Source organism: Chiloscyllium plagiosum, chromosome 40 (assembly GCF_004010195.1).
Source record: "Chiloscyllium plagiosum isolate BGI_BamShark_2017 chromosome 40, ASM401019v2, whole genome shotgun sequence".
Classification (NCBI taxonomy): Eukaryota; Metazoa; Chordata; class Chondrichthyes; order Orectolobiformes; family Hemiscylliidae; genus Chiloscyllium; species Chiloscyllium plagiosum.
In genome coordinates, this window is record NC_057749.1 from 21,070,854 (window position 1) to 21,092,626 (window position 21,773).

General features: G+C 45.9%; 1 protein-coding gene across 3 annotated transcripts in view; it reads right to left on the reverse strand.

Annotated features, from left to right (window-relative positions):
* Positions 1-21,773, reverse strand: part of malt3 (MALT paracaspase 3) — a 131,043-nt gene that overhangs the window by 63,106 nt on the left and 46,164 nt on the right. For all 3 annotated transcript variants that reach the window (XM_043680578.1, XM_043680577.1, XM_043680576.1), the window contains exons 4-9: positions 15,239-15,374; positions 11,971-12,146; positions 7,945-8,041; positions 5,085-5,132; positions 3,741-3,794; positions 2,155-2,181 (exon numbers count right to left, since the gene is read on the reverse strand). In XM_043680578.1, the coding sequence (XP_043536513.1) occupies positions 2,155-2,181; positions 3,741-3,794; positions 5,085-5,132; positions 7,945-8,041; positions 11,971-12,146; positions 15,239-15,374 (538 nt within the window). The remainder of the gene's footprint in view (positions 1-2,154; positions 2,182-3,740; positions 3,795-5,084; positions 5,133-7,944; positions 8,042-11,970; positions 12,147-15,238; positions 15,375-21,773) is intronic.

The following is a 21,773-nucleotide window of genomic DNA, read 5'->3' on the forward strand; positions in this document are numbered from 1 at the left end:
ACATCGACCCCACCACCCCACCCCAGCACCACCTGAGCCATCCCCACCTCCCACCGCCCCACCCCACCAACACCACCTACTCTGCCCCCCAACACACCCAACAGGGACCTGCAGAATCCCTAGAATAGGAGAATTCCCAACTTTCGGACTCAGAGTCAAGAGTGCATTCCCTATGGAGACACAACTGATACCCGACATTTACTGTCTGCCAGCACTGACTTCTGAAACTAATATGGATTCAGTCAAGCAGCAAAGACCTAACAGATACCTTAACGCTGACCATCATGCTGCTCATTACTGAATGATTGGATGGACCAAGCAAATTATAGAGTCACGGCAGGTCATTTGGTCCATTCAGTCCACACCAACCCTCCAAAGAGCAGCCCATACAGACCCAAACTCCCTACCCTATCTCTGTAAACCTGCACCCTCCATGGCTAACTCAGCTAGCCTGCACATCCTTGAACACTACGGGCAATTTAGCACAGCCAATTCACCTGACCTGCACATCTTTGGACTGTGGGAGGAAACCGGAGCACCAGGAGGAAACCCACACAGACACGGGGAAAATGTGCAGACTCCACACAGACAGTCGCCCAAGACTGGAATTGAACCTGTTTCCCTGGCATTATGAGGCAGCAGTGCTAACCCACCGTGCTGCCAATGCATCGATCAAGTTCTGCTGACCAGTTTGAGGCCATTCTTATAAATGGTGGATTCTAGAATCTCAATCTCCTGCAAGAGTGCAAGGGAACAGTGTCCTGCAAGCCACTGTAATCTTGCTTTAGCAAGACACAGGTAGTAAAATGTAACTTAAAATGTGGAATTGTGCTGAAATGCAATTGGACGGCGACAGAATCTTGTTCAGACTGAGCTGCAGCATCGATGGCCCTTTCTTCTGGAAAACCCTACGGCTCCTCTACTGCCTACTCTCAATACCAAGCCTTCCAGGACAAAATCCCATCAACAGTTCATTGCTGTGCCACGTTTGCTCCCAGACAAGGAGGGGATTAGACCAATGGGCTTCTCTATTAGAGTCATAGAGATGTAAAGCACGAAAACAGACCCTTTGGTCCAACTCGTCCATGCCGACCAGATATCCCAACCTATTTTAGTCCCATCTGCCAGCACTTGGCCAATATCCCTCTAAACCCTTCCGACTCATATACCCATCCTGATGCCTATTAAGTGTTGTAATTGTACCAGCCTCCATCACTTCCTCTGGCAGCTCATTCCACACACGTACCACCCTCCAGTGAAAATATTGCCCTTAGATCTCTTTTATATCTTTCCCCTCTCACCCTAAACCTATGCCCTCTAGTTCTGGACTCCCCCACCCCAGGGTAAAGACTTTGTCTATTTACCCTATCCATGCCCCTCATGATTTTATAAACCTCTATAAAGTCACCCCTCAGCCTCTGATGCTTCAAGGAAAACAGCCCCAGCCTATTCAACCTCTCCCTGTAGCTCAGATCCTCCACTATTGCTGAAGGAAAGATCGTGTTACTGATTTCTTTTTGCCCAGCACCCATCAGGACAAGTACAAGAATGCCAAAATTCAAACAATTATACTGTAGGAGAAAGGGGTGTTGTTTGGTTGGCAAGCTGACTCTGATTGGCCAAAGCATTACCATTGAGAAAGCTATCGATTCCTCAAGCTCTGGCAACATGTCTCTCTTCTCAGGAACAGTCAAGGTCTGTATCACTGAACATACCCTTCTTGTAAATCCATTAAATTACAAGAACAGGGAACGTAATGGGGGATAAAGGAAGAAAGGGGTGAGGCTCCAGAATGAACAAAAGCATGAAGTGCTGGAGAAACTCAGCAGGTCTGGCAGCAACTGGCAGCTTCTTCCTGCTGAATATGTTCAGCAATTCCTATCTCTGTTTCAGATCTCCATCATCCAAAATTTTTGCTTTCTTGTGGCTCAGATGCACCACAAAGTCCCGTAAAGATCTACTTGGCCGAATACTCGATAGTGGGTAACTGAGACAGCTTACAAAACACATACTTGAATGTCTGCGACATGATTTCTTGTTTGAGTTATAGTGGCTGCTGATAGAAATGTCACATCCTGATCCATTTTATGTGGATTTGATACATTGGAAAACCCAAAAGTCACCTGCAATTAACTAAAGCTAGTGTTGACATACCACATAGTCTCACTTCTTGAGGTGCATCTGAAAGGGAAAAAAACGATGGAGAACGTGTAAGAGCAAAATGAAAGATCATGTCCTTTGTTTTTAATAAAACATAAGGACCGTTGAGAGTACATTCATAGAATCCCAGTTCAGCCGTTCAGTCCATTGACTCTGTAACAACTATCCCACCCAGACCTGCTCCCCCTACCCTATCCCTGTCACCCCACATTTCCCATGGATAATCCACCTAGCCTGCACACCCCTGAACACTATGGGCAATTTAGCATGGCCAATCCACCTAACCGGCACATGTTTGGACTGTGGGAGGAAACCGGAGCACCCAGAGCAAACCCACACAGACATGGGGAGAATATGCAAACTCCACACAGACACTCGTCTGAGTGCTGGAATTGAACCCAGGTCCCTGGCGCTGTGAGGCATCAGTGCTAACCACTGAGCCACCGTGCTGCTCATGCCAAAGGTAAAAGTTTGATTATCATTTCACTGAACGGCACAGCAGACTTCAGTCCTTTTCCTGCCCATACTTCCGACATTCTTCAACCCTTTTCTGGGAAGCAAGGATACTGGCTGACCTCAAAGTCGAGAGTGTGGTGCTGGAAAAGCACAGCAGACTAAGCAGCATCCGAGAAGCAGGAGACACGACCGTTTCAGGCATAAGCTCTTCATCAGGATGCCCAAAACGTCGACTCTCCTGCTCCTCGGATGCTGCCTGACCTGCTGTGCTTTTCCAGCACCACACTCTCGACTCTGAGCTCCAGCATCTGCAGTCCTCACTGTCTCCTGGCTGGCCTCAAAGTCAACACAACATACATCGAATAGGATAGCAACTATTTCTGGAGTTACAGTCCATTGTGAGTAACATGGATGGAAGAAATAATGACCTTCCAAACCCATGATCACTATCATCTAGGAGGACAAGGGCCTCAAATCCATGGGAACACCATCACCTCCAAATTCCTCTCCAAGGCACTCATCATCCCAAGTTGGCAATATAATCACCATTCCTTCAGTCACACTGAGTCAAAATCCTGGAATCCCCTCATTAATGGAGCTATCCCTACTTCACACAGATGAGCAGTTCAATAAGGCAGCTCATCACCAACTACTCAAGAGTAACTAGGGATGGGTAATAAGTGCTGGTCCAACCAGCGACACCCACAGCCCTAAATGGATGTAAAAATACAGAAAGTCTGACACCAGAACGATACTGATTTGTCAGTCACTTTTGGAGGGAAGGTTTGGGTTTACAGAGTGAATTGGACACTCAATTTGAATATATAATACCCAGGGGAGAGTTCAGATATTATCACACTTGCTAAATTTTGCGTGTACAATGAAGCAGTGGAGAAGGTTGTCTTTTCAATCATAAATGGATCAACGCTTAATAAATTTAAATAACGCACTTTCATAATGAATGGATAGGCCTTTAGGCAGGGGGTTTGTATCTGGAAATTGCTCTTTGCAGTTCAGGGGTTGGGCGTTTTCTCTACTGCTCCTGACAGGTTTTAGAAGGAGCAGTTTCTTGCTTCACTCTCACACAAACAAGCTCACGGTGTTCCGAGCACTCTCAGGCCTACCTGGCTTCCGGCAGATGGACGGCAACGTTGCTGTTACTTTCCTTTCTCCAGAGCCTGGAAATCAATCATAACTCGTTATTTTGTTGGTGATAAGGTAGTAGAACCAGCCCAGACCTTTAACCAAACCTTGGCAAAATACCACCCCCTCCACAGTGAGCCTGCAAGATCCTCAGCATGTTGAAAATTATGGGCAATTGAGTTGCAGAATTTAGGATAATATCAAAGGGGACAATGAGATACATTCATAGAGAGACACAGCATGGGAACAGGCCCTTCGGTCCATTTCGCCCATACGGACCAAGTTTCCCAAACTAAACTAGTCCCATTTGTCTGCGGTTGGCCCAACCTTTCCTATTCATGTCCCTCTCCAAATGTCTTTTAAAAGTTGTAACTGTACCTGCATCTACCACCTCCTCTGGCATACACCAACCACTCTCTGGGCCTGTTTTAAACCTTTCTGCTCTCACCTTAATAATATGCTCCGTAGATTTGAACTCCGCCCACCCTAGGGAAAAGACTCTTGCTATTCAGCCTGTCTGGACCCCTCGTGATTTTATAAACCTCTCTAAGGTCACCCCTCAGCCTCCTACACTCCAGTGAAGAAAGCCTCCGCCTATCCCCTATCCCCATACCTCAACCCCTCCATTCCTGGTACCATCCCGTAAATCTATAACACCGTTCCTTCAGTGTTGCTGGTCAAAATCCTGGGACTCCCACCCTTACATCACTGCAGAACAACCTACACCCCAGGGCACTGCAGGGGTTCAAGAAGAAAGCTCAAGCCAAGGGCAACTAGGGACGGCCAAGAGATGCTGGCCCAGCCGGTGATACCCTATCCTGTGAACAAATGGATAGTGAATAAAACAAAACTGGATGTTTCTCCTCTTAAAAATCAGTTGAGGTTTGGGGTTAAATGGAAATTTCAAATCTGTCACTGATTGCTTTGATAGGACCATTAAAGGTTAACAGACCAGGTTGACCAGTCGGATTGACCAGCCATTAGCGAACTGAGATGTGGCGCAGGTTCAAGGGGCTGGGGTCCTTTCCCAGGTACCATTAGATACAATTCCAGTCCAGACTGTGAGGGCGGCAGTATCTTTCAGTGGATGTAAGAATCCTGTGTGAAGCGAGCCTGAAACGTGCCTGTTCCATCCAGACCAAAGCGAAATTAACTCAGCACAAGGGACTAAAGGACTCTTGGGTTTGGCAACGGAACAGATTAGGCAGTCAATGAACTGGACCACACCAGTGGTCTGGTTTCAGATGGAAGTACCCAGACACAGTCTTCAAAACATTACTTTCTGAAAACTTACTGAAAATGCTCAAAGAAAGCATTATTCTTACCTGCCACTCTGAGAGGAGGCAATGATACAGCGATAGGAATGATTTCAACTGTAAGAGAGAAAGAGAAGCAATTTAATTTTTTAAAAAGTTGGAATGACTCACAGCTGTGTCCAGAATAGGAATCTCAGATAACGCATTGGTCACAGGACAGAACTGACCAGGCTACAAGAAGGGTAACCGTTTTGGGTCACACACATCCAAAACAAAGCAGCCATTGGCTCAGTGTCCTATCCACCCCATTCAGCATTCCCTGCCTTCACCCTGCCGCACAGTGTGTACAACAACAAGATGCACTGTAATGCTACACCTGGATTCCTGTCACAGCACCTTCCAAACCTCCGACCTTACCTCACAGACAGACAAAGGCAGCAAGTGCATAGGAACACCACTAGCGTCTGCACCGAGTTACACAGTATCCCTCACTTGGACTTTTAACACGATCTCTCCATTTTCACTGGGTCTGACGCTAACATCAGCTGTGGGAATCCCTTCAACACATGAACTACCATGGGCCAGGGCAGTGAGTCAGTGTGCGCATGTGCGTGAGAGTGAGAGTGAGTGTGCACATGTGAGTGAGTGCAAGAGTGTGAGTGTGAGTGAGATACCCTTCAGTCTTGGGTGTGGTTTAACCTAAAATTGTGACATGAGCTCTGCTTATAACCAGTCTCACCTAAGATTCTGTGCTCCAGCCCACACTGTACAAACTACACCCCCTTGTCTCCTAGATTTTTCTTTCACTGTGGGACGTGGGCAACGCTGGCTGGTCCAGCATTTATTGCCCATCCTAGTTGCCTTTGATCTGCCTTCTTGAACCAATGCTGTCCATGTGCTGTAGATAAACCCACAATATCGCTAGGACTTTGACCCAGTGACAGTGAAGCATGGCGATATATTTCCAAGTCAGGATGGTGAGTGGCCTGGAAAGGAACTTGCAGGGGATGGTATTCCCATTGATCTGCTGCCCTTATCCTTTCAGATGGCAGTGGTCCTGGGTTTGGAAAGTGCTAAGGAGCCTTGGCAAGCTGCTGCAATATTTTTAAGACAGAGGTGTATAAGTTCTGGTTGAACAAGAGAGTGAAAAGTTAGCGAGTTTGGAGAAGATTTGTAGCTCAGGTTATGGTTCTGGATATAAGCTTGTTCGCTGAGCTGGAAGGTTTATTTTCAGACTTTGGAATGCCATACTTCTAGGAATTCTCGTGCGTGTCTCTGTTTGGCTTGTCCTAGGATGGATGCGTTGTCCCAGTCGAAGTGGTGCATTCCTCATCTATTTTTGAGGGTACTAGTGAGAGTGGGTCATGTCTTTTTGTGGCTAGTTGATGTTCATGTATCCTCATGGCTAGTTTTCTACCTGTTTGTCCAAGGTAGTGTTTGTTACAGTTCTTGCAACATATTTTGCAAATGACGGTTGTTTTGCTTGTTGTCTGGATGTGGTCTTTTAAGTTCATTACCTACTGTTTTAGTGTTTTTGGCATTCAAACTGGAACTCTATCAACAAACACATCAGCTTGGACCCCATTTACCACCCTCAGAGAAAAAACAGGAAATGACATCACCAACCCAAGGAAACCTAAACATATCAATAGAAAACGGGCTACACCACCAGTGCTTCATCCGGAAGCTCACTGAAGATGTTACCTATTAGGGTGCCGAAACGTCTGTAAACGAACCTTCCAGCTCAGCAAGCAAACTTACATCCGGGGGTGAAAGGTCATCAGGAGCAGGCAGGAATGAGGATTTGAGATTTCAAACAGATCGGCCACGATTGCATTGAGTTGCATTTGAAAGGCCAAATGGCCTTCTCCTGACCCAAATTTGTATTAATAAGTGTGGGGATATAAAATTAAAACATCACAAATATCACTTCAGTTCCAACCCTCACTGTCATCCTAGCTTATCGCAGTTATGTCTTTCATTTTAATGTGAACACAATATTTCTCTTGCTCCAAAGTAGGGTCAAGGGAAAATAGGAGCGTTATGGAGTTAGCAGGAGATAATCTTATTAAGTGCTGTTGATCAGCTAATGGGAAAAGGCCCAATAGGATGTTAAGGTGGAAACATACCAGGATTGAATTTCAGAAAGCATGGCCTTTGATAACTGATATTTACAGACATCTCACCAATGTGTGGGTGAATACAATAAGCTGCAGATGCCTTTTTGGGCGAAGCTACTGAAGAGGTCTTACCAATGCCCTGTACAACCTCCACATGACATTCCAACTCTTATACTCAATGGTCTGAGCAATGAAGGCTAATGTGCTAAACACCTTCCTAACCAACCATCTATCTGGGATACAATCTTCAAAGAACCATGTACTTGAACCTCTAGGTCTATCTGTTCGACAGCAATATATCCAGGGCCTTACCATTAACTCGTGTGAGTCCTGCCCTCGGTTGTTTTACCAAAATGCAACACCCTACATTTATCCAAATTAAACTCTACCTACTATTTTCAGGCCATTAGCCTAATTGATCACAATCCCTTTGTAATCTTTGATAACATTCTTCACTGTGGACTGTACCACCAACTTGGGCCTCATCCACAAACTCACTAACCATGCTACCGAAATTATCATCCAAATTCCTCTGGTTAGAATGTCCAGGACAAGGCTAAAATTAGAACCACACTACTCTGGTGACATCAGACAATGCTCCCTCAGCTCAAGGGTAATGGAAAAGGTCCACTTCCTTTGAGAAGGACAAGGGCGGCAGACCGATGGGAACGTCAGGAGAGGGGATTTATTGATAAGGTTAGATGATGCGATGTGGGTCATACTTCGCTTGGAGCAGCGGAATGGCTCGTTTCTGTGCCCCATGGAATTCTGGGTGGGTCTCTGATGCGCAATGCTGTGCCAGTATTTACCTACACTCAGGTCAGCAGCAGAGCTCCAGCACTCTCCTTGGTCATTGCTGACCGCACACAGGTACGTCCCGTAGTGTCTCATCTCGACCGTGGCTATCTAGGCAGAGAGAAAATGAAATGTACCTTCATTAAACAACTTAGTGTGGCCACATTGTGTTTGTGCTACGATACCTTTGAGCAACTTCTTTCTAATAATGAGAAGATGACCCCAAAAATGGCACAGGACATGGTACCGTAGGCCTCACCAGCCACTCAGTTCGAGAGCATTTAGGGACATGCCCACAAATACAAGCCTTGTTACCAACAAATACATCCCATGGAGAAGAAATATAAAAGGAGACCACAACTGAGCAGAACACCTTGGGAAGGGTGTATCGGCCTCGGAAGGCTGGAAGGGTACCTGCACTCCAAGGATTAAACGATAAGGAGACAATATATGAACTCAGAGTTCATGCTGTGGAATGCAGAAGAGCTAAGAAGAGCCAGGAGGAGACATGAGAAGTTGTTGGCGGAGAAGATCAGGGAAAATCCTAAAGCTTTCTATAAGTATATAAGGGATAAAAGAAGGACTGGAGTAAGATTAGGGCCAATGAAGGACAGTCGTGGGAAGGTGTGCGTGGAGTTTGAGGAGATAGGGAAAGCACTAAATGAATATTTGTCGTCAGTATTCACACTGGAAAAAGACAATGTTGTCGAGAAGAATACTGAGAAACAGGCTACGAGCCTCGATCGGATTAAGGTTCACAAGGAGGAGGGGTTAGAAATTCTGGAAAGAGTGAAAATTGGCTAAGTCCTCCAGGCTGGATGGGATTTATCCTAGGATTCTCTGGGAAGCCAGGGTGGAGATTACAGAGCCTTTGGATTTGATATTTATGTCGTCATTGTCTACAGGAATAGTACCAGAAGACTGGAGGAGAGCAAATGTTGTTCCCGTGTTCAAACAGGGGATTAGAGACAATCCTGGTAAATTATAGACCAGTGAGCCTTACTTTGGTTGTGGCTAAAGTGTAGGAAAAGGTTATAAGAGATAGGATTTATAATCATCTGGAGAGGAATAAGTTGATTAGGGATAGTTAACACGGTTTTGTGAAGGGTAGGTCGTGCCTCACAAATCTTATTGAGTTCTTTGGAAAGGTGTCCAAAAAGGTGGATGAGGGTAAAGCAGTTGATCTGGTGTATATAGACTTCAGTAAGGTGTTTGATAAGGTTCCCCACGGTAGGCTATTGCACAAAATACGGAGGCAAGGGATTGAGAGTGATTCAGCGGTTTGGATCAGACATTGGCTAGCTGAAAGAAGACAAAGGGTTGTGGCTGATGGGAAATGTTCATCCTGGAGCTCAGTTACTAGTGGTGTACCGCAAGGATCTGTTTTGGGGCCACTGCTGTTTGTCATATTTATAAATGACCTGAATGAAGGTGTAGAAGGATGGATTAGTAAATTTGCAGATGACACTAAGGTCAGTGGAGTTGTGCATAGTGCCGAAGGGTGTTGTAGGTTACAGAGGGATATAGATAAGCTGCAGAGCTGGGCTGAGAGGTGGCAAATGGAGTTAATGCAGAAAAGTGTGAGGTGATTCATTTTGGAAGGAGTAACAGGAATGCAGAGATCTGGGCGGATGGTTAAGATTCTTGCTAGTGTAGATGAACAGAGAGATCTCAGTATCCATGTATATAGATCTCTCAAAGTTGCCACACAGATTGATAGGGTTGTTAACAAGGCATATGGTGTGTTAGCTTTTATTAACAGAGGGATTGAGTTTCAGAGCCATGAGGTTATGCTGCAGCTGTACAAAACTCTGATGCGACCGCACTTGGAGTATTGTGTACAGTTCTGGTCACTGCATTAAAGGAAGGATGTGGAAGCTTTGGAAAGGTCCAGAGGAGATTTACTAGGATGTTGCCTGGTATGGAGGGAAGGTCTTATGAGGAAAGGCTGAAGGAACTGAGGTTGTTTTCGTTAGACAGAAGTAAGTTGAGAGACGACTTAATTGAGACATATAAGATAATCAGAGAGTTAAATCGGGTGGACAGGGAGAGTCTTTTTCCTCAGATGGTGATGGCTAGCACAAGTGGACATAGCTTTAAATTGAGGGGTGATAGATATAGGACAGATGTTAGAGATAGTTTTGTTACTCAGAGAGTAGTAGGGGCATGGAATGCATTGCCTGGAAGTTGTAGACTCGCCAACTTTATGGGCATTTAAATGATCATTGGATAGACATATGGATGATAATGGAATAGAGTAGGTTAGATGGGCTTCAGATTGGTTCCATAGGTCGGCGCAACATCAAGGGCTGAAGGGCCTGTACTGCGCTGGAATGTTCTATTGTTGTATCCAGCAATGGCTTGATGAGAGCATTCAAGAATTAAGAGGGAAAGAAAGGCAGACTAGGAACACCCATTTCTTCTGGTTGGGGAGTCTAGAAATGATTGCTGTAGCCTCAAAATTAACGCAAGACTTCTCAGGAGCAAAGTTGCGAAACAGACGTCCATGCAAAGTAGTGAAATAATTTTTGCATGTGATAGTTTTAATGATCTGTCTAATTACACAAGCATTAGTAGTCTCATCTCAACCTACAAAAGTATTCATTTGAAACGACACGGCTGTAAAAAATTGGGGTTCTTATCCTAAGGCAGGGTTCTAGGTGAATTGTAGAACAGAATCGAATGACTTTCACTGTGTGGCTGAAAGCTCCACACTTGCCTTCGTTCATCAGAGCATTGAGTATAGGAGTTCAGAGGTCATGTTGTGGTTGTTCAGGACTTTGGTGAGGCCTCTGTTAGAATATTGCTTACAACAGTAAAACAGAAAGGATGTTGTTAAACTAGAGAGGGTGCAGAAAAGATTTACAATGATGTTGCCATGACTGGTGGGGTTGAGCTACAGGGAGAGGCTAAATAGCCTGGGGCTGTTTTCCCTAGAGCGTCAGAGGCTGAGGGATGACCTTATAGAGGTTTATAAAATCACAAGCACATGGCCAAGGTGAATAGCCAAATTTCCGAGAGTGGGGGGAAAACTATCTGGTATAGCTATAAGGGGAGAGGCGAAAGATATAAAAAGGACCTAAGGGGTAACTTTTCCATGCAGAGGGTGGTGTGTGTATGGAATGAGCTGCCAAAAGAAGTGGTGGAGACTGGTACAATTAAAAGCATCTGGATGGGTACATGAATAGGAAGGATTTAGAGGGATATGGGCCAAGTGCTGGCAATTGGGAGCAGCCCAGACTGAGATGTCTGGTCGGTGCAGACAAGTTGGACTGAAGGGTCTATTTCCCATGCTGTATAACTCTAAAGGGTGGCAGAAGGTTAACATTCTCTTCTTTCATTGGCAACAGATGCTAGAAGAATTACACATTTTAAATTTGAGGTTAACCAGCACTTTATGGAAAGGTTTTCAGGGATAGGCTTTTCGAGATATTGGGTGAATGGAGTTACATTGTGGATCAGCCATGATCTCACTGATTGGTCTAACCAGGCTTGAGGGGTCAAATGGCTTTGTGCCTGTGTCTTCCAACACTGAACCATCAGCCAATTCCATACTAGGCAGAAGTGGCTACTGTTTTTGACAAAGGACTTTTGCCCGAAACGTCGATTTCCCTGCTCCTCGGATGCTGCCTGACCTGCTGTGCTTCTCCAGCACCACTCTATCTTGAGCCAATTCCATACCGCCTTTCTGAGTGGGAATTCAGTAATCTGGAGTTCGTTCAACATTTAACAATAGTGCAAAACACGCAAAATCGGATTGTTGCCCATTATGTGTACCTGTCTATTTACAATCATCCACAGTTCAACTTACTGTCCTCATTGAAACAATGTCCCAACATTCACAGGTCGCACAATGTCCAGAACTGTAACAGTGATCAAATTAATCTCACACCCTTCAGCCTCCTACACCAATCAAATAATCATTGATCATTACAGCGACAGACAAAACACACACTCAGGCTCCTTGTACAACTGCATTCAGACCAATAGTAATTTGTTCCGTCCACTGATTGTTTGGAGACACAGATCTGTTAACTTACCGCCAACTCCCCTTCAGTTTGGTGAGGTAACGGGATGCCATTTTTGTACCACTGGTATTTTGGAGCAGGAATTCCGAAAGCAACACACCTCAAGGACACCCTCTGACCAACTTTGACCCTCAGAGATTCAGGCTGTAGTCCAATCACTGGCTCCCCCTTCCACCTGTGAGGTAACTCTGCGATTAAAGTCAACAAATACTCGTAAGAAAAGCAAAATACCTTGAGTGCAGATTAAACGCGGAGCGTATGGAGTTGCTGCCTGAAGAGTGAATCTGTCCTTTAGTTTCCGAAGAACAATGGAACGACAACGTACTGCAAGATGTAGCGGGAAGAGAAAAGGATTCTGGTACCAGGCTGGAGTACTTAAACAATAGCATCAAGGCAGGACAATCTGAAAAGGAGTTACCCTGAGCTATCTTCACACGGACATATACACGTAAGAAGCAGGAGCAGGAGTTGGAATATTGTGTGCATTACTGGTCTCCCTCCGACAGGAAGGATGTTGTGAAACCTGAAGAGGGTCAGAAAAGATTTACAAGGATATTGCTGGGGTTAGAAGGTTTGAGCTACAGGGAGACACTGAATGGGCTGGGGCTGTTTTCCCTGGAAGGTCGTAGGCTGAGGGGTGATCTAATAGAGGATTATAAAATCATGATGTCAATGGATAGGATAAATAGACGAAGTCTTTTCCTTGGGGTGGGGGAGTCCAGAATGAGAGGACATAGGTCTAGGGTGAAAGGGGAAAATTTTGACAGAGACCTGAGGGGCATGCCCTCTAGTTCTGGACTCCCCAACCCCAAGGAAAAGACTTTGTCTATTTAGGAGAAAGTGAGGTCTGCAGATGCTGGAGATCAGAGCTGAAAATGTGTTGCTGGAAAAGCGCAGCAGGTCAGGCAGCATCCAGGGAACAGGAGAATCGATGTTTCAGGCATAAGCCCTTCTTCAGGAATGAGGAAAGTTTGTCCAGCAGGCTAAGATAAACGGCAGGGAGGAGAGACTTGGGGGAGGGGCGTTGGAAATGCGATAGGTGGAAAGAGGTCAAGGTGAGGGTGATAGGTCAGACTGGGGTGGGGGCGGAGAGGTCAGGAAGAAGATTGCAGGTTAGGAAGGTGGTGCTGACCTGTCTCCCCAATATAGCGGAGGCCACATCGGGTGCAGAGGATGCAATAGATGATGTGTGTGGAGGTGCAGGTGAATCTGTGGCGGATATGGAAGTTTCCTTTGGGGCCTTAGAGGGAGGTGAGGTGGGAGGTGTGGGCGCAAGTCTTGCACCTCCTGCGGTTGCAGGGGAAGGTGCCTGGAGTGGAGGTTGGGTTGGTGGGGGGTGTGGATCTGGCGAGGGAGTCACGGAGGGAGTGGTCTTTACGGAATGCTGATGGGGAGGAGAGGGAAATATATCCTTGGTGGTGGAGTCCGTTTGGAGATGGCGGAAATGACGGCGGATGATGCGCTGTACATGGAGATTGGTGGGGTGGTAGGTGAGGACCAGTGAGGTTCTGTCCTGGTGGCGGTTGGAGGGGTGGGGCTCAAGGGCGGAGGAGCGGGAAGTGGAAGAGATGCGGTGGAGGGCATCGTCGACCACGTTGGGGGGGAAATTGCGGTCTATGAAGAAGGAGGCCATCTGGGTTGTACGTTTTTGGAACTGGTCCTCCTGGGAGCAGATGCGGCGGAGACGAAGTAATTGGGAGAATGGGAGGGCGTTTTTACAGGGGGCAGGGTGAGAGGAGGTGTAGTCCAGGTAGCTGTGGGAGTCGGTCGGTTTGTAGTAGATGTCCGTGTTGATTCGGTCGCCTGAGATAGAAATAGAAAGGTCGAGGAAGGGGAGGGAGGAATCTGAGACTGTCCAGGTGAATTTGAGGTCGGGGTGGAAGGTGTTGGTGAAGTGGATGAACTGTTCAACCTCCTCGTGGGAGCACGAGGCGGCGCCGCTACAGTCATCAATGTAGCGGAGGAAAAGGTGGGGGGTGGGGCCAGTGTAGTTGCGGAAGATGGACTGCTCCACATATCCTACGAAGAGGCAGGCATAGCTGGGGCCCATGCGGGTGTCCCAACCTTTCCTCATTCCTGAAGAAGGGCTTATGCCCGAAACGTCAATTCTCCTGTTCCCTGGATGCTGCCTGACCTGCTGCGCTTTTCCAGCAACACATTTTCAACTTTGTCTATTTACCTGATCCATACCCCTCATGATTTTATAAACCTCTGTAAGGTCACCCCTCAGCCTCCGACGCTCCAGGGAAAACAGCCCCAGCCTGTTCAGCCTCTCCCTATAGCTCAAATCCTCCAACCCTGGCAACATCCTTGTAAATCTTTTCTGAAACCCCTTTTAAGTTTCACAACATCCTTCCGACAGGAAGGAAACCAGAATTGCACGCAATATTCCAAAAGCGGCCTAACCTTTTCCTGAATTTAAACAATAAAAATCTTTTGATGAAGTACCCAATATAGATGAATAAAGAAGATCAGAGAGTAGGGAATGAGAGGTAGGAGAATGCAGAGGGAGTTTCAGAACAGACAGCCGATACTGGGAAAGTGTTGTCTCGCCAAAGTCAGAACTGGCACTCCAGCTGATCAACCAAATCGACTGTGGCATCACTAGGGCTGTTGTGGTGCAGGGTGGTAGTGTCCCTACCTCTTAGCTTGGTTCAAATCCCACCCGCTCCAGAGATATGCAATAACATCTCTGAACTGGTTGATCAGAAAATATCTATGAGGTGGAGATGCCAGTGTTGGACTGGGGAGGACAAATTCAAAGGTCACACAGTTCAACGGGTTTATTTGAAATCACAAGCTTTCAGAGCGCTGCTCCTTCATCAGGCAAAAAAAAAAATCCAGACTGTGGAATAAAAAACGCTATTTCCGCACTGGTAGGTGATTCTAACATTTGGAGTGAGATGCACAGGGGGTGGGAACAGTATCGATAGTCAACACAACAGGATGGAAACAAATTACAGGAAGACATTAACAGACTGGAAGTGGGTTTGGCAAATGAGTTTAAACATTGATAAAGCACAGTTAATATTCGAGGTGAGGGAAATAGGGGGATTGCCCCCTATCTCAGGGGATAATTCAAAAGTAAAGGCTATCCTTTAACTGCAAAAATGATATCTCAAGCTAGCTTAAAGGTGATTGTTTTCCTGCTAAAATAAGCAAAGATTGGCTTTCTGAACTAACTCGAAAATATAGAGTTTTGAGAGACAAGAGCAGCTACAAAACCAATGCAGCCAGCAATGTCCCCATGACAACCGCTGATAAACAAAGGAAGCATTACCGGATTTGATAAAATGAACTTTGATCTTCGCCCAGTCGCTGAATACACATTCGTTCTGCTGATCGTGCACTCGGCACACGTAGACCGCACTCCTTTTCTCATTAACGGGCAGTACCGACTGAACAGCTCCAGCAATCTGTAACCAACGAGAAAACCAGGCTTAAACAGAGGTCCTTCTCAGACTGACTCCCAATACCATCAACATACTGAGGTGAGGAGGAATCTCTTCACTCAGGGAGTGGTGAACCTGTGAAGTCACTCCCACAGAAAGCGGTTGAGGTCAAAGCATTGAATGTTTTCACAAACGAATTAGAGTCCTTACAGCAAAAGTAATCAAAAGGCAGGGGGAGAAAGCGGGGACAGGGGACGGTGTTGGATGATCAGCAATGAACACATCGAAAGATGGAACAGGCTCAAAGGGCCGAATGGCCTACTCCAGTTTCGATTGGAGGTAAAGGTAGTGGCAATGACACTGGCCTTGTAATCCAGAACTCTAACGTAATGTTCTTGGGTTATGAGCTCAAATCCCAACATGGCAGATGGGGAAATTTGAATTCGATAAACATCTGGAGTAAATCTCTGTTCCAATACTGACCATGTAAACAATGTCAACTGTTGTAAAAAAAACCCCATCCGGTTCTCACTGATATCCTTTCGAGAAGGAAATCTGTCATGTTTAGCTGGTCTGGCCCATTCCAGAACCACAGCAGTGTGGGTGACTCCTAACGGCACTGTGAGGCAATTAGGAATGGGCAATAAATGCTGTTCTAGTCAGCGTCACTCTCATTCCGTGAATGAGTTTTAAAAATTGATGTACACAAGAGCCTTTTAATGGACCAGGAGAATGGGCCAGACTCCAAGGGTTGCTGAGGTGTATTGAGCAGAGTAGTTGGGATGTCATGTTATGGCCGTACAGGACATTGGTGAGGCCACTTTTAGAATGCTGTGCCCAATTCTGGTCTCCCTGCTACAGGAAAGATGTTGTTAAACTTGAAATGCAGAAAAGATTTACAAGGATGTTGCCAGGATTGGAGGATTTGAGCTATAGGGAAAGGTTGAATAGGCTGGAACTGTTTTGCCTGCAGCGTCGGAGGCTGAGGGGTGACCTTATAGAGGTTTACAAAATTATGAGGGGTATGAGTCACCGTGTTGCCACTCATACGCACAGACAGAGAGTAAGAAAGAGAGACATATTCACTCTGAAAGAGACAGAGCAGGAGAGAGAGAGAAAACGAAAGGGAGTGGGGCAGAGAGATTGAGAGAGAGAAAGAGGAGGGGTGGGGGGACAGAGAGAAAGAAATCAAGAAAAAGCAACAGAGCAAGCGAGAATGAGAGTGTGAGAGACAAACAGCATGACGACTAGACATCTCAAAGCACTCTACGGCCAATCAACTACTATAGAAGTGCAGTCATTGTTGTAATGTGGAAACCATTGGCTGGAATGGACTATTCAGTCATTTAACAATGGTGGATGGATGGGTGAACAGATAGGCAGCTGGGACCAATGTTTGGGATTCCCATCCAATCTCAGTGACCAGTCCCACCTCCGGTGGGTGCAGGGAGTGAGAGCACAGTCTGCACCCCGGCTCCGATAGCTCCACTTGGCATCCCGTAGATCCAAAGACCCTCCAGTCTCTGTGTGGGTGGGGCCAGCTCTGCCAGCTCCTCTGCCTCACTGCTCGTCAAAGGGGTCGTGAACCATTCTGGAACCTTCCAAAAGGTACATTCAGAAGGTCTCACCCGTACCCCTAAGACCTTTCCATGCCACTGAAAAAGAACTGGGGTAGGCGATGGCCTAGAGGTATTATCACTCAACTGTTAATCCAGAAAGCCTGGGGACCTGGGTTCAAATCCTGCCATGGCAGATGTGGGAACTGGAATTCAATAAGAATTTAATGATGACCAAGAATCCATTCTTGAAAAGAACAATCTGCTTCAGTAATGTCCTTTAGGGAAGGAAACTGCCATCCTTACCCAGTCTGACCTACATGTGACTCCATCAATGTAGTTGATTCTTAACTGCTTTCTGGGCAATTAGGGATGGGCAATAAATGCTGGCCTCAGTAGCAACACCCACATTCTGTGAATGAATTTTAAAAACTCCCTCATTTAACTCTGTGCAAACTCATGGCTCCTTAAGGGTCCCATGATCATTCCTGCCCATCCACCCAGTTTACATCATGGGCAGAACCAATGAGACCCACCATGACAATGGCATGTACCAAATCGCCCCTCCTCAGACACTCAGACAGCACACTGTACTGGTTCGTTTGAGTGAAACTTGAGATGATCCAGGCTTCATGTCAACGAGACTGACCCTTGACCTCAGAGTTAAAAACAAATCAGTGACTCGTTACAGGCTTTATAATACTTGCCTCTTGTGCTCAATGCAGTAATCAGAAAAAGAAACTTAGAATGGCTGAAAACCCCCTTTCAGTGATAATAGGTTTCTGTTAATATTCAGTTCCTTGTGTGAATCAGACAGATACAGAACTGTGAGTCATACTGCACTTAAATTAGATTGAGGTTGAAATCCACAAAGAATCTGTTCTACCTTCACCAGTCTGAGGTCCGGGAGGTGAGCGATTCCCCCTAGCCATCAATTAATGTGGAAAAATCTAACTTATTCATGCATTCGGTGAAGGGTTTTAGATTACACACAGAGGCACAATTGCATTGTGAAACGACGTGAGTAGCGTCAGCACAATCATTGCTCAAAGGGTTGAATATTCCCATCAGGACAAGATTTGGGATTATGGTTTCCCACTACAGTCACTTTATAAGACATCTGTGTTATCATTGAACACTGATATTGTTACTTGGAATCATGGTGCAGCCCTGTGCAATTGCACAGATCCTTAGTGACTCTACACCTGGGATACTGAGTGTAATTTTAGTCTCTCTATTGAAGGAAAGATGTTCTGGTGACGGAGAGAGTGGGAAGGTTTATCAGATTGAATTGAATTGAATTGAATTTATTGTCCTGTGTACCGAGGGACAGTGAAAAGGCTTTGTCTTGCGAGCAATACAGGCAGATCACAGAGTTAGGGAGCATAAATAAGTAAATAATAGGTAAACAGCGGCAAAAACAAAAACACAGGTACAGGCGAATGGTGAGAGTTTGAGAGTCCATTCAGTATTCTAACAGTTTCAAAACCAGCTGGAACAGCAGGACTCACGTATGAAGGGAGACTGGAATGGTTAGCACTACATTCACTAAATGAGGGGATCTCACAGAAACCTATATGCAATATCCCAACAGGACTAGACAGGGTAAACACAGGAAGAATGTCCTTGATGACCAGGAAGTCCAGTACCGGGGATCACAGTCTAAAGATGTGAGGCAGGCTAGTTAGAACTGAGAGAGAAGATATGTTTTCACCCAAAGATTAGTGAGCCTGTGGAATTCTCTGATTGAGGAATTTTAAAGGGGCAGCACGGTGGCTCAGTGGTTAGCAATGCTGCCTCACAGCGCCAGGGACCTGGGTTCAATTTCCACCTCAGGCGACTGACTGTGTGGAGTTTGCATGTTCCCACTGTGACTGCGTGGGTTTCCTCCGGGTGCTCCGGTTTCCTCCCACAGTCCAAAAGATGTGCAGGTCAGGTGAATTGGCCACGCTAAATTGCCCGTAGTGTTAGGTGGATTAGTGTTAGGGGTAAATATAGGGGGGGGTGGACTTGTTGGGCCGAAGGGCCTGTTTCCACACTGTGGCTAATCTAAAAAACAGTGGAGGTCAAAACATTGAATATTTTCAAGAAGCCTTGCCTTCCAAATAAACCTGTTGGACAATAACCAGGTGTTGTGTGGTTTTTAACGTTTTCAAGAAGCAGTTAGATTTCACTGATAGGGTTAATCAAAGGGTAGTGGGGGAGAAAGCAGGGACAGTGTACTTCATTGGCTATCATATTGAATGGCATGGCAGGCTTGAAGGGCTGAATGGCCTATTCCTGCTTCTATTTTCTACATTTTTACTCTAATTGTTATGATTTAAATCAGGTGTCAGAACCCAAAGTCAGGTAACAAACTCTGAGCCAGTAAGGGCTGCCTTGTATTACAGTACTCTGAAGGTTCTCACTGAGGGGGTCAGGACAATTTTCAGGCCCTGAGTGGGAGAACATTTGGGAAGCACTGATTAAAACAGTACGTGATTTTGCCTGAATGGGGTATTGCTGAGGTTCAACTTAAAGGGAACAATCCTGCATTGGTATGGTAGCTTTCACATTCTCAGAAAGTCCCAATCCTTCACAGTCCCAACAGGATGTTTTGAAGTGCGGTCAGAATTGTGATAGAGCTGAAAATGTGTTGCTGGAAAAGCGCACCAGGTCAGGCAGCATCCAAGGAGCAGGAGAATCGACGTTTCGGGCATGAGCCTGCTCTTTGGATGCTGCTTGACCTGCTGCGCTTTTCCAGCAACACATTTTCAGCTCTGATCTCCAGCATCTGCAGTCCTCACTTTCTCCTCAAAGAATTGTGATTCATTCATACTACATGGAAACAGACCCTTCGGTCCAACAAAATCCATATCAACCTGAATCCCAAAGTAAACTGGCCCCACCTGTCTACGCCTGGCCTATATCGCTCCATTTCCTATTCACGTACTTACCCAAATGTCTGATAAACGTTCCAACTGTACCCGCACCCACCATTTCCACTCAAAGTTCATTCCACACATGCACCACCCTCTATGTCAAAGAAGTGCCAGTCATGTCTTCTTTAAATCTTTCTCCTCTCATCTTAAAAACATAGCCCGTAATAATGAACTCCCCCACCCTACAGTCATCGAGCACGGAGACAGGCCCTTTGCCCCTAACTGGTCCGTGCTGACCAAAATGTCCATCCACACTAACCCCATTTCCCTGTACTTGGCCCATATCCTTCTAATCGTTTCCTATTCATATATTTGTCCAAATGCCTTTTAAATGTTGTTAATGGACCCACCTCAACCACTTCCCTTGATTGCTTATTCCATTTGTGTACCACCCTCTGTGTAAAAAACGTTGCCCCTCAGGTTCCATTTTATTCTTTCCCCTCTAACCTTAAACTGGTGCCCTCTCGCCCTTGATTCCCCAACCCTGGGAAAAAGACTGAGTGCACTCACCCTATCCATGCTCCTTATGATCTTAATCACTTCCATAAGATTCCCCCTCAGTCTCCTATGCTCTAAAGTTCAAAGTCTAGCTTGTCCAACCCTCTCCCTATAACTCAGACCCTTGAGTCTTGACACTATCCTTATAAATATCATCTGCACTCTTTTCTATTTAATAACATCCTTCCTATAGCAAGGTTACCAAACCTGAACACTATATTCTCAGTGTGGCCTCACCAACGTCCTGCACAACTGCAATATAACTTCCCAACTTCTAGACTCAGTGCCCTGACTGATGAAGGCCAGTGTGCCAAAAGCCTCCTTCACTGCCCTGTCTACCTGTGGCTCCACTTTCAGGGGAACTGTGCTCCTGAACTCCAAGGTCCCTCTGTTCCACTACACTCCTTAAGGCCCTACCATTCACCAAGAAACTCCTACCTTGATTTGACTTCCCAAAATGCAAGACCTCACATTTATCTATATTAAACTCCATTTGCCATTTCTCGGCTCACTCTTCCAGCTGCTCAAGGTCTTGCCACAATTTCTGATAACCTTCCTCACTGTCCATAATGCAGCCTATTTTAGTGTCATAGCAAATTTATTAATCATGCCTTATACATTCTCATCCAAATCATTGATATAGATAACAAACAGATAACAAGGCCGAGCACCAACCCTTGAGGGACTCCAATAGTTACAGGCCTCCAATCCAACCAGCATTCTTCCACTATTACTCTCTGCTTCCTATCATCAAGCCAATTTTGTATCCAATTTGCCAGCTTGCCCTGGATTCCATGTGATCTAACCTTCCAGAGCAGCCTACTATATGGAGCCTTATTAGGGCGGCACTGTGGCTCAGTGGTTAGCACTGCTGCCTCACAACACTAGGGTCCCAGGTTCGGTTCCAGCCTCGGGTGACTGTCTGTGTGGTGTTTGCACATTCTCCCCGTGTCTGCGTGGGTTTCCTTCGGGTGCTCCAGTTTCCTCAGGTGAATTGCCCATAGTGTTAGGTGCATTAGTCAGAGGGAAATGAGTCTGGGTGGGTTACTCTTTGGAGGGTTGGTGTGTACTTGTTGGGCTGAAGGGCCTGTTTCCACACTGTAGGGAATCGAATCTAATCTTAAAAAAAGGCCTTACTGAAATCCATATGGACTACATCAACCACCTTGCCCTCATCAACCTTTCTGGTCACTTCATCAAAGAACTCTAATAAATTTCTGAGGCATGATCTCCAATGCACAAAGCTATGCTGACTACTCATAATCTAACCCTGTCTTTCCGAAGGCATGTATAATCTTATCCCTCAGAATCTTCTCATGTAACTTACCTATCACAGATATTAGACTTACTGGTCTATGCTTCTTAGGGAAAAGACACCTTCCATTCACCTTACCTATACCTCTCATGATTTTATAAACTTCTATAACCCCTCAACCTCCTACGCTCCA